This window comes from Cheilinus undulatus, linkage group 16, assembly GCF_018320785.1.
Source record: "Cheilinus undulatus linkage group 16, ASM1832078v1, whole genome shotgun sequence".
Lineage (NCBI taxonomy): Eukaryota > Metazoa > Chordata > Actinopteri > Labriformes > Labridae > Cheilinus > Cheilinus undulatus.
In genome coordinates this window covers 14,311,757-14,324,547 of record NC_054880.1, presented here as the reverse complement: position 1 = coordinate 14,324,547, position 12,791 = coordinate 14,311,757, and the positions used below count along the sequence as shown (strand labels likewise).

Genomic DNA, 12,791 nt, shown 5'->3' with positions numbered 1-12,791 from the left:
TCCTCATTTGTTCTTAGATCGTGGCATAATCGGACCACTGAGTGGTCTGATGGTGCTTTTCCATTACATTTAGCAGCCTGGCTCTACTTGGCGGCCCAGCGAGGCAGGGGATGTACTTTTCCACCACAAGCTACTGGTTTGAGGGCGCATGTAGAGTTGATGCAGCGTTTTGAGTCATTGATGTTAAGTAGCTGTGCTTTAAGCATTGTTTTGTTCAAGAACTGGCCATTGTTTCTACTTCAAAGTTCATACTTATTTTTCTATTGGTAATCCAGCGGGTATTTCAGAGTTTGATGCAACAGTTGCTACTTAACCACATCTGCAAGGCATCCCCAAAGGATGAGAAACTGCTGTGATGTCACTGCTGTGCATTTTAATTTACCCTGAAGTGTTTGATTTTGTGTGGCTTAATACAGCATTTAGGCAGCAACTGTCATTTCTGTTACAATAGAGAAATGATATTAAAGTAGTCATATCAATAATAGCATAAAACAGTCCTCTGAAGTCACACAACTAAAGACTGAGGGTTAGATTATGTGAGGTTGGGACTTTGTTATGAAAGTACAGTTACAATATTTAACAGCATCCCCCTTACTCCAAAGCACCAACACGACATGTCGTCTGCTGTGTTTTTACTGCATTATTTCTGTTGTTCCTCTAAAAACAACCCACATGGTTGTGTAATGATCAAAAGAACAAGCACATCTCTTCAGGAATTGTCTATTTCTTTGAATTTAAATTACATCTTTAATACTGTGCACCACATTTGTGTCTTTTCTGTTGCTTATTTGGGTCTAGTTCCTGTTTGCAAGGTTGCTCAAATGTTCCTATTCTCATGCCCGTCCTGGGGGATCCTGAGACATTTCCAGGCCAGATGGGACATGTAATCCCCTCAGCGTGTGCTGGGTCTCCTCTCAGTTGGAATCGTTCCTGGAAAACCTCGAGAGGGAGGCGTCTGGAGCTAAACTTCAGATGCTTGAACCAAGTCAACCTCACTAGCTTTGATGTGAATGAGGAGAGGTTCAAAGTGGGTTAAAAGCACTGATTGGAGCCTCGTCGTAGGTGCATCTAATGTGGTAGTGTGGTGTTAGGTTTAGGCCTGTGAAGACAGATCATCTGCAAATCATTACAATACAACAGAAAGATATTCTAATCAATATTTTTAATTCAGTGGCTGAAAAAGGCATCAAAAGCTTTAGGCTTCAAGGAGAAGGCTGAGGTGAAGCTTTGACGGGACAGCAGCAGGGTAGTGTGATCAGGGATCAGTGGAGGGGATGCCATATTTAAACAGACCGTCCTGTTGAGTTTAGATTGGAGTGAGACCACCTGGAAGTCAGCTGATTACACCTCCTTGTCCTGCATGTACTAAAGCTTAAATTCTGCACATTTTAGACTTGAACTAAATCTTCATATTTTCATTTTTTGACAGATTCAATGAACTCAGAGCAACGACAGAAACTTGCCAAGGAGCGGAGGGAGGAACGAGCCAGATATATCGGTAAGGAATCCCGCAATGACCTCGGCCCTCCTTTGAAACGCTTTCTCAGTAAATCTGTTCAGATGTGCATGAACTTGAATTGTTGTAGCCAACTTGATGCATGCACAAGTCCTATTATTCACAGTATTAACTCTCCTTTTTCCTCTGTCACTCTGCTCTGACGTGACTGACGGTTCTTGTCGTCTCTTATTGTCTCTCTTGCATGGCTTTCAGAACAGCAAACTCAGCTGCAAGGTAAGGGGCTTCACTAAAACCCTCAGCGCCCATCGCAGCAGTCTTTCCATGTGGGAATAATCAAAGTTCATTAAGTGAATCACAGACACGTTTTTCTTTGTCCCTTCTGTGAATCGATTCTTATTTAATTTCTCTGTGATCATTCAGAGGAACCCTCTGAACCTTCAGCGCTTTCACTTTTGGTTTCCTTCCACTCATGTTTAGTTTAAATATCTCTTTATGTTCTCGCTCATTCCCACCCAGCCTGCATGCCCAACACATGTAATCATGGTCAACTCTGCGGCTGTAGAACGAAACTTTTCTCCCTTATGAAAACACAGAGCTATACCAAAGACATGAAAGCCTAAATCTAGATTTCAAGTGCACTTCTTCTCCCTGTGGATAGAGGCCAAAGCAGAGGAGAGGCGTCCCACAGAGCCCGGGGCTCTTGGCGTGAAAAATGAGCCGTCATTAGTAAGACTGGAGACCAGGCCTCTCAGACAGATTAGATTTAATTACTACTTTCATTAGCATCAGTAATTTGGTCATGCTGCAGTCGCACCACAGTGAAAGGGGAATTCTGCTGCCGCTTTCATCGATAGTATCCAAGGTTTCTGAGCTTCATTTGATCTTAGATTAGTCCGTCTTCTGTAGTCTGCTTCTGTCTGCAGATAGCGGACTGTGTCTGCCTTTTTTATCGGGACAACAGAGCGAACTCTGTGGAAGCGTACTGCATCAATACGGGAAGATAAAATTTGGATCTGTATTTCTGAATCAGTGAGATATGTTTCACATTTTAGCTGGTGTTAAACTAAAAGAGGGTCACCAGTAGTATCAGAAGTGTGAGCGTGGCTTATGACTGCCTTACACACTAACGAGGAAATCAGGATAATTCTGTCATTTATGTATTTTTGGTGAACAGATCAGACAGTCACATCTGTGAACAGCTCACATCAATAAAGTCTGAATGAGGGATACCCTGATTGAGAACCAGCCGATCATGGTCATGGTCAACACGTTTTTTTTAGGCAACCTAAAAGTGTGTATATTTTATGTTTATCCCCTTAATATAGAATAAATATGGACAGATTTGAAAGAACTGGTTATTTTGTATTAATAGCAGCCATGCTCTGCATATTATGAGTAAATCCCCATAGACAGGAGGACACAAATAGACTCAGGAGACATTATTTTTCAGTCCTTCACAGAATCCAAACATAATTGGATTATTTTGAAGGAAATGGATTTACGGAGGGGTGAAGAGGCTTTGTCATTCCCAAAAAAGCTCAGATTTGCTCACCTCTTTTTGAAATTAAGCTGCAGACAACTGAGCTTAACTTAGCCATATTAAGATGGACAGACAGCTACCTGAAAGTGAAGCCAAAATATAAAGAGGTCCTCCTGCCGACTGGACACAGTTTAAGTCATAAACCTCATGCCCTCCATGTTAACAGATGGGCCATGGGTGAAATTTTATAATTCAAGTACATGTTCAGTACATTTTTCTCAAACCTGTATTCTACCTCAGCCACCTCAAACATTTGCATGTCTTCACTCCAAATGATGCTACCAGTACAATATGCTAGCGCTTGTTGCTTGGGGTGTTTTGGCTTCACTTAAAACAATGGACAGATGGAGACAGAGACATGTTCATATTAATATACAGTCAGTGACTGAATACTCTCCTGACAACATTGCTGAATCCTCAGACAGCTAGATCTACTAAAAATCTCTCTAAACCTGAATCATGTCATTGCTTTGATATGACCCAGCATGTAACCCCCTCATCATCATTGACACTGACCTTTTCATTGTTTTGTAAGCAGGCTTATCTGCAAGTGATATCAAAACTGTACATCTTAAATTCAAGAGAAAGTGACACAGCTGCCTCTCAGTCTAAAAGAGGTTTAATTTAAGAGGATTGATGCTGTTTGAATGTTCCTCTAAGAAATGAGCCGCAGCAGCGTATGTGCAGAGACAAACAGGCAGCTGCCGGAGGCCGCTGTGGAACTCAGCAGGAAACTTCTGCTTATTTACTGTTATCAGGATTATAGAGCCATGATCACAGCGTCTCCCATCTGCTTCAGTCGGTCTGTTAGCTCGTCTGTGGCGGAGGAAGAGTTCAAGTGATTTTAACAGCTGGATTAGAAGGCTCGACTCTGGAGACGAGAAACGTCTTTACATCGCAGATACTATGAACATCCTCAGCAAACCTCTGATTTCTAACTCTCTCCTTCCATGTGATTATCCCCTCTCTTGCTTCGCTGTATACATTTAAACCACTGATAATTCTCTGTGGTGACCCTGCAGCTGCTAAGAAGGCCCAGTGGCTGGAGAAGGAGGAGAAAGCTCGACGTCTGAGGGAGAGCCAGCTGGAGGATCGCAGGAGGAAGCTTGAGGAGCAGAGACTGAAGGCCGAAAAACGCCGAGCCCTACTGGAGGAGAAACAGAGACAGAAACTAGAGAAGAACAAGGTGAGGAAATGTGGAACACAGACTGAATTTATTTCAGGTTGATAAATTGTACTCTCCTCTCCAAAGTACCTGGTATTTGTTGAAGTCAGGGCTAGGTTGGTGTTTATGCTAGCCTTAAGCTCAGCACAATATTTACAGACTGGAAAATGTCCTGGGTAACAGAGATCAGCTCTTATGCCGAGTATCAGCTTCTTAGCAAAATTTTCCAGAGGTCAAGATTCAGATTCTTTATTGGCAGCAGTTTGAGTTTAGAGATATTGATCACAGCAGTGATTCACAGTTTTTGGCTCTTAAAAACAAATCAGCATCTCATTTGAGACTCCTTTTGAATGAACACGTTCCTATTCGTGTCTAACCAACAGTTTTATTGTGTCATAATGGCAGATTGCTGTTTTGATTTAACGTTCATTTAAGCAGGAGTGTTCCCATTGAGATGCAAAAATAGAGAGACAGAGTGAGTTCAAGGAATTTCATACCTGATGACTCCATGAGAGCAAAGGTTCAGCTACTGACAGTTTTTGTAGTCATTATAGAAAATAGATAAGAGGGCAGATCATGTAATATGGCCTCATGGAGAAAGCTCTACCAATCCTCCTGTTTCACTGTGCATATAAAAGTATTCCCCTTGGATGTTTTACCCTTTTATTGATTGATGAATCCATCATGGTCTTTATAATTTGCTGATTGACAAAAAAATACAAAAAAAATTTCATAGTGAAAACATTTCTATAAAATAATGTCTAGATAAAACTATGTAAGGTAAATCAAGTGACTACATACATATTCACACTTGGACGGACCTAATTCAACAGAGGTCTAGCCACTTGGTGCTAGTAGTCTCACAATTAGTGAGATAGGAATCACTTGAGTGCACTGAATGTGTCCCAAGTGATTTTAGCATTGAGACACCTGTGTCTGGAAGGTCCAGTCCCTGATTAATCAGTATTCCTGGCTACCATTACACCATGAAGACCAAAGAAGACTCTGTCTAACTAATTCTTTCAGCAACTCAGGGAAAGGTTAGTAGCCCTTAGGCGTCCATGATCACACCCGTGTGATTTCATCATTTGCTACTTTTGTCACATGACAGCATGAAAACAAAGCCACATTTTGCATTGCAATCACTTTGTGTGGAAAGTATTATCTTTAAGCCTTCTTTCAGTATTTGTTGATGTCAATAGGCCAAGTAAAAAAGGAAATATAATCATTTTGTTTGATATAAAAATTAATGTTGCACATAGGGGACAGTGGACCATGCTGTACAGGACTGGCACTGGTATTTTTCATCATTTCAGCATGTTGTTATTTATTTTTTAAATGACAATATATTGTTTTAAATAACCATTTTTAAAAATCATTTTTTGTGGAGGCCCTGTAGCTAATACAGTAAATTCAACTTAAAAAAATATAGTTTCATTTTACAAAGTTAGTGCCGAAAAGATTATACCAAACATGAGCATGGTATACATTTTCTGAGTGGCTTACTTTGTCAAAAGACAAAATGGCAAAATAACCAGTGGACCTCTAAGGGTTAGTAAGGATATCAGGGGATGGAGACAAAAACATTTCCAAAGCACTGAACATCCCCAGAGCTCAGTTAAATCCATCATCAAGAAATGGAAGGAATATGGCACATGTGTAAACCTGCCTAGATCAGGCCGTCCTCACAAACTGAGTGGCCGTGCAAGAAGGAGACTAGTGAGAGAGGCCACCAAGGCACCTATGACTACTCTGAAGGAGTTACAAGCTTCAGCAGCTGAGATGGGAGAGACTGCATACAGTGACTTTTGCAAAGGTTCTTTGCCAGTCAAAGCTTTATGAGAGAGTGGCAAAGAGAAAGCTACTGTTGAAGAAAACTCTGATTTAATCTCAACTAAAGTGTGCCAAATAGCATGTGGTAGAGTCCATGATCAAGTGGAAGAAAGTTCTTTGGCCTGATGAGATCAAAATGGTACTTTTTGGCCATCAGACAAGACGCTTTGGCGGGCACTGCACATCACCACAAACACACCATCACCATTGTGAAGCACAGTAGAGGGTAAGATGAATGTGGCAAATATATAAAAATCATAGCGGACAATCTTATTCAGTCTGCAAGAGAGCTACAACAAGGGGAATATTTTGGAGTGGCTGAATCAAAGACCAGACTTCAGTCCAATAGAGAATTTGTGGCTGGATGTGAAAAGGTTTTGTTCTGATAGAGCAAACCCAGTTTCATACTCAGATTCTTTGTAATAATAAAGTTTGAGTAAATTAGAGATTTTTTTCCAGCAAAAACCCAAAGTATTTATACATTTGAACACATTCTGTAAGCTTATTCAAGGTAAAAATCTCAGTAATAGCTTGAGTTTGTAACTTGTACATTAAGAAAGGCATCTTTTTAGTCTTGTTGGCCTTAAGTATGAGTCTTAATTCACAAAAGTTTCTCTCAAATGCTACTTGTTTTTTTTGTTTCACTTTCTAAGGAGGACGGCAAAGCTTAATGACCATATCAAAGAAAGTCAACACTGTTTTTATGTCTGGCAGCAAATTTCAGCTTGTGGGCTGTTTGACTTGATGCTTGTAGAAGTGTTTAGTCTGGCTGAAAAGGTAAAAAACACCTTGCACAGGCTCTCAGGCAAACAGTGCTCTGTAGAGGACAGTGGTTTAGTTTACTGAGCAAACTTTAAACTTTTCTGTTAAACAGTTAATTTAATTGTTACGTGTGTGTGTAAAGGCTGACTTGTTCGACTGTGTGCTCTTCCAGGAGAGATATGAAGCAGCCATCAAGCGGTCGACAAAGAAGACATGGGCTGAGATCCGCCAGCAGAGGTGGTCCTGGGCAGGTGGACTCAACCAAACCTCCCGCAGAGAAAGTAAGTTTCAGATAAACAACAACCTCACTGACACTCCTAGAGGCCAAACACAATGAACAGCGTTTTTACGTATATCACGTCCTGAGTTACTCGAGCGTTCACGCTGCAGACTGTGACTCACTGGTCAGACTGATGCAACTGGAGGAAATAGTTCCTGAAGGGTTTGCTGTCATAAAGACGGGGTGACAGACACCCAGGCTATTCAGTAATCAGTGATGTTAAACCTTTGTAATCCCTCTCTGTGTTTAAGACCCAAAAAAGGAGCTTGAGTTCCAATTCACCATTAAAAAGTGATCACAGAGGCAGAAAATTAAGAAGGTTGGCTGTCATGAACACGTTTCATTAGATCGACAGTGTGAGGAGTGTTTTTCAAAGAGCTGTGAGACTGTCCTCTTTTTGGTCCGCACATGTGACGGGCTGCCGTTTTTAAAACCCGTGACACTGAGGTGAAGACAAGTGTGAAAGATCCTGAATGTGTGAGAGAGTGCCTGTCCTATTTTACACAAGTGCCATGCAGCAGAAAAAAGCAGAACGAGGTCCCACTAAAGTGATTTCTAAATAAACCAAACCCTTCCCAAACTTTCCTCAAGTTTCCTCCCCATTTCCCAGCAAACCTGAATTCAGTTTGACCTCTCATTGTGTCAATGAGAAGCCAGTTTGAACTCAATAATGGTGAGTAGCTGCCAAAATATCAGCACGAGAGTTGCACAAGCTCTGCCTAAGTTCAGACTTACCCTAGTTTAAACAAGATTTCTGTTGATGCACCAGCTAAGAAAGCTCAAACACTGGTAGAAGTTACAACTTAAATCATGGTCAAGATGTAGTGTACTTTTATACTTTTAATATATTTAATACCACGTGTTTTAAATGATGCGTTCTCTTTCATTTTAAATGGTAAACGGTATTGAAAAGGACTGAAGATTTAAGAATATATACATCTTTAGTGATATTTCAACCACAAGCAAAGGAGAGAGAACTATCTAAATCACACTGATATCATGTATTTCTGTCTGACAAAATTACTGCAGCAGCAGATCATTGTTTGTTTTAAGCATCCAGGCTCTGACCTCATTGCTCCTTGCAGATTTGTTTTACTTGCAGAAATTTGAAGCAGTATCTTAAAACCTCAATTGGAGCTGACAGGTGGATGTTAGGCTGAGGTGGGTTGATAGAAAGGGCGCAGAACTGATTCAAGGAAGAGCTGGCAGTAGCAGAGCAGAGGGAGAGAGCAGAAATCTAGAATAGGCAGCTTAATAGGAGGATGTTTGTCAGGTGATTGGATAATGATTCAAGTTTAGTATGAGATCAGCACAGCTCAAGTCATCTGTTTGAGCTAACACAAAGTTGTAATTGCCATTTGTGCAATTAAGTAAGTATGCAGAGTTAGCATGGATTTTTCAGTCTTTCAAAAACAATAATAACCCAAATATTTTGTGCCCCAGGACTAATATCTTTGTTGCCATGGAATCATAAAGATATCAGTATGATTTCTAACTATAACTATAACTGTATTGAACAACAGTAGACAACAGTGATTCTCAGTCAGACTATGGCCAAGTTATATGAATTGTTGTGTGAAACAGCAGTGAGCTCCCTAGTCCATTTAGGTGTTGCAAAATAGAAATCTCGGGCACTTGAAATTGACTAATTTGCTGTTTTTAATCACCAAAAATTGCATGCTAACTCCTACAGTGTCTAAATTGCACAGGTTCATTGGTAAGGGTTTGAAACTTCCAGTGTTTTGTGCCATCTAGACATTTTGCAGGAGATAGGTTGCATTTTTTAGTGTCTATTTTTGGGGCTTTTATGCCTTTACTCAGTTAGGACAGTGGATTGACTTGAAAGAGTGGGGAATGACATGTGAGAAAGGAGCCACAGGCTGGTTGACTCACCCACTTTGATGACAACAGCCTCTTGTACATTGGGCGCATGAACATAACCACTAAACGAGTGACACCTCAAACCTGCAATTTTCATGTATTTATTAATCTCATATGCACCTGCCTTGTAAGACAGATGTCTTTTCAAAAGTTTCAGCACTTTTTAATGCTATTTATCAGTAATATAACAGGCATTGTATCTTTCTAAAATACTTGACTCCACTCTAAACAATGACAAGCTGAGATGTAAATAAGGTGGTAGGGTTTCATGAGGACTTTCGACCCTAACTTAAGACAGAGCTTACGCAGAGCTGGTGCAACAGGCCACAGATCCACACCAAGGGAGAGTCGGCATCCAGAATCCCCCATGAGACCTAGGCTGGGGCCCTGCACCCTGGCAGCCTTGTGAACAGTTGTTGTGTGTTGCGTTCTCTCCGGTGCAGGCAGATGCTCGGCCTCCACGGTCAACTTGCCGAGACAGGTGGACCCTGTCATTAACAACAGGCTGTCCAAGTCCTCTGCCACGCTCTGGAACTCCCCCAACAGAAGTAAGGACGAGCCGACGTCAATGTCCACCAGGCTCCTTCCCTCCCTCTCCCCTCCTCTTCATCCCTCCCCACACCCCCCTCCCTCCTCCTCTAATCTGGTTTTTGGTTTTCTTGATTTATTATAACTGTCGTCTCTGGTGGCCTGCCTGCCTGCCTGTGCTTGGTGACTGGTCATTTACCACCTACTCCCCCCTCTGATCACGCTCTCGGTCTCGTATGCATCGTGGTTTTATTCATTTATTTTAATTTCAGTTGGTGGTGTTCATTAATTTGAGTCTCCTCTGCATTTTTGATCAGCCTCCCTCACATCGACATCACAGCGTCATAATCTGTGGTCTATTTTGGTTTTGTTTTGGGGGTTTTTAGGTTCACATTGTGTCACAACACCTTCTCTTTGGTTGTCCCCCTCCACCGTACTGTTGGTGCTTTGGTGTGGTGGTGCTATTGGTGCTGGATATTGTACTGTGATTGTTACAAATCAAATTGTAACGATTCAATGAACATGTTTTATGTTTTAATGCTTTGTGTACTGTCTTTGATTGTGTTAACATGTTCCCTGTTTCCATAGCAATACAGCGTCCATTGGTCAGTTATTTATAGCTGTATTGTTGCCTTCTCAACAAAAAAAATGTCTTCACTCACTCATTTTAATGTGTGAAGTTACTGTTTACGTAATGTCAAGAAGCTGGTATGACTATGTTCTTGTCATAAGAAACACGTTTATCTATTTTTATATTTACACAAATCAGCATATGGCTATAGCTACAGTGTTCTTACAACAAAATGGTGTATTTTTCTTCACCAAGAAAAGGTTAAAGCTCCTGTGAGGGAATTTTTTAACTGGTGACTAAACAGACTGAAAGTAACACAAACATCTCTTTATGGCTTCAGTTTGACCTCCCAACCTTATCTCCTTAGCCCCCCCCCCCCCTTAGGACGAAAGCTTGGCCCCTTAGGACCCACTTGTAAAATTAAGCATCAAATTTAATTGTTTTCATAGACAAACTCCTGTCCTAACAGCCCTACTGACTTAATTGGTTATTCCCAAAACATCTTTGTTCAAAATTTCCATTATCACGATGGTGTGTCAGGGTCGCTCCAGAAATTTTAAATAGAATAAATAGGATCTGTTAAATTTCAAGAGAAATAAGTTTAAAATACCCCTAACCGCTAGGCTGTGAGCGCCCTGGTACAGTTACACTTTTATCAGGACTGAGCAGTAAGGAAGTATTTGTGATTTTTGCTCAGAATTGTTACATTATCATTATCATCTGGATTTAGAAAAGACATTTCTTTAATTTGGGATTATCCAACCACTGTTTTGGTTTTGGTTTCTTGTAAATTTACAACTTTACAATGTTGTAAACTTGACATTTTTGAGAGTTAGCATCAAAATTTACAACTTTTTAAACTAGGATATACTGATGCTAAATACTAGTTTAGTTTCTTATTAATAAATGACTTTATAATCTCAGACGTTTGGCGTTAGGAGTTTTTCTCTCAAAAATGAGTAGATACTCAATTTTTTATGTGATAGGTGGCCCTAATATTCCATTTTACACTATTTTTCTCCTCCCTGACCCCAGGCTGGGAACCAGTGAACTAGAGACTATTATAGCTGATATGCTATTTTGACTGCATGTAACCACTGGCACAGAGGAAGGCGTCAAACTACATGATTTAAAGCAGTGGCTCTCAACTAGTCTAGCCTGACTCATCAGTTTCTTCAATGAAAAATCACGACCCAAATATAAAATACTTTTTTAAAAGCGTGTTTATTGAATGAATATTAGTGCAGTTTGGATTTTGGATGGAATAAAATGAATGGCACTCCATTTCTACATGATTACATATGATTTTTTGCCAGTTTTCAGAGATCCTGAAAAATTATTTCATTATCATGGGAAAAGCAGCTTTGGCATTTCAAGAAGAGGAGATATATGAGTTGAAATGTTAAGAAAACATTCAATTTACCCATTATCACGATAAAACACAGTAAAATGAATTTATGGATGCATATCCATTCAAGGACTGCAGTATTTCAGACACTGCCATTTTTTCCAGACACATTTGTGACCCACTGAAAATGGCTCTGAACCATGTTTGGGTCCCATTCCTCGAGCTGACAATCACTGATTTAAAGCATGTTTAAGGTCCGCATTAGCAAAGAGATCAAGTGTGTAGATCCGTCCACAGGGGTCGCAAAAATAAACACAAATCAAGAGTTCATCACAGGAGCTTTAATAAGAGCATAGCCATGCTAGCAGCTCTCTGCATTGAGCTAATTGCTAATGTTGGCATGCTAAAATTCTCATATAAAGGTTGCTAACATATTCAGCATGTGTGGCTTCTTTCCCATCAAACGCATCTTTCTTAATTGATTTAGCATGCTAACATTAGCTCATTAAAGCTAAGTAGAGGATTGGCAGAGATGCCAAAAGCTGACTACACAAAACTACTCATTTCTTTACGGGTAACAATTTTGATTTCTTCTTCAGTTTATCCATTTCTACCATGTTAGGGCATAGAGTTCTGTCTTAATTAGCTTAATTTGTTAAAATGGTTAGCCAAAGCTATTAAATAGTGAAGCTTGTTAACCAGCCAACAAATGGCATAAATATGGACTTAACCAAAAGGTTATATGTTTAAGCCTTCGTAAAATGAAACTTAAATAACTACATAGCTGTATTAATAATGAAAGTATGTTTGTTGTTGTTGAATTTGCGGACCAACAGACATGCTAGCTTAATGCTAGCTTAGTCATTGAAGCTTTTTGTTTTTGTTAAGTTTCCATAATAATGCAAAGTGATTCAAACCATTCAAATGTCAAAATATTCAGTAAAATTAAGACATTATTGGGATGACTTTTTTGAAGACATACCATTCAAGCTTTCTGAGATATTCAGCGATTTTCAAAAAAGTTGGGACTAGAATGGATAGAATGTTGAAAACGGGGACATTCTAACATTTTTTACCCCAGGCTCATTCAAGTCCTTATAACTCACTCATACTTCCACTTAGAGACTCCATTAAACCTTTAAATGATTCATAAGACATTAGGCTATTTAAGTTTGTATGAGCTTTTTCATATCATTGAGCATTTCTTTATAGCAACCTTCCAAAGATGATTCACCTTCACAGATCTTCAACTCATTTTCCATTCACTTGAATGGCATAGAATGTTCAGACATTAGAGTGTAGAGGCTGCTGTGAGTAGCCAGTAACCTGACTGGTAAAATTGTAACTTAAACCACAGATCTAACACCACATCAATAAGAAATACCTCAAACAGAGGCAATATTGTTCTGCTTCTGTAAAACCAG

At 39.9% G+C, this 12,791-nt stretch overlaps 1 protein-coding gene across 6 annotated transcripts in view; it reads left to right on the top strand.

The window, feature by feature from the left end:
* Positions 1-12,791, top strand: part of LOC121523931 (MAP7 domain-containing protein 1-like) — a 62,078-nt gene that overhangs the window by 34,849 nt on the left and 14,438 nt on the right. For 2 of the 6 annotated variants that reach the window (XM_041809010.1, XM_041809008.1), the window contains exons 3-7: positions 1,430-1,498; positions 1,712-1,732; positions 4,022-4,185; positions 6,932-7,040; positions 9,364-9,468. In XM_041809010.1, the coding sequence (XP_041664944.1) occupies positions 1,430-1,498; positions 1,712-1,732; positions 4,022-4,185; positions 6,932-7,040; positions 9,364-9,468 (468 nt within the window). The remainder of the gene's footprint in view (positions 1-1,429; positions 1,499-1,711; positions 1,733-4,021; positions 4,186-6,931; positions 7,041-9,363; positions 9,469-12,791) is intronic. The other 4 variants (XM_041809013.1, XM_041809011.1, XM_041809009.1 and 1 more) reach the window with 3 other exon arrangements.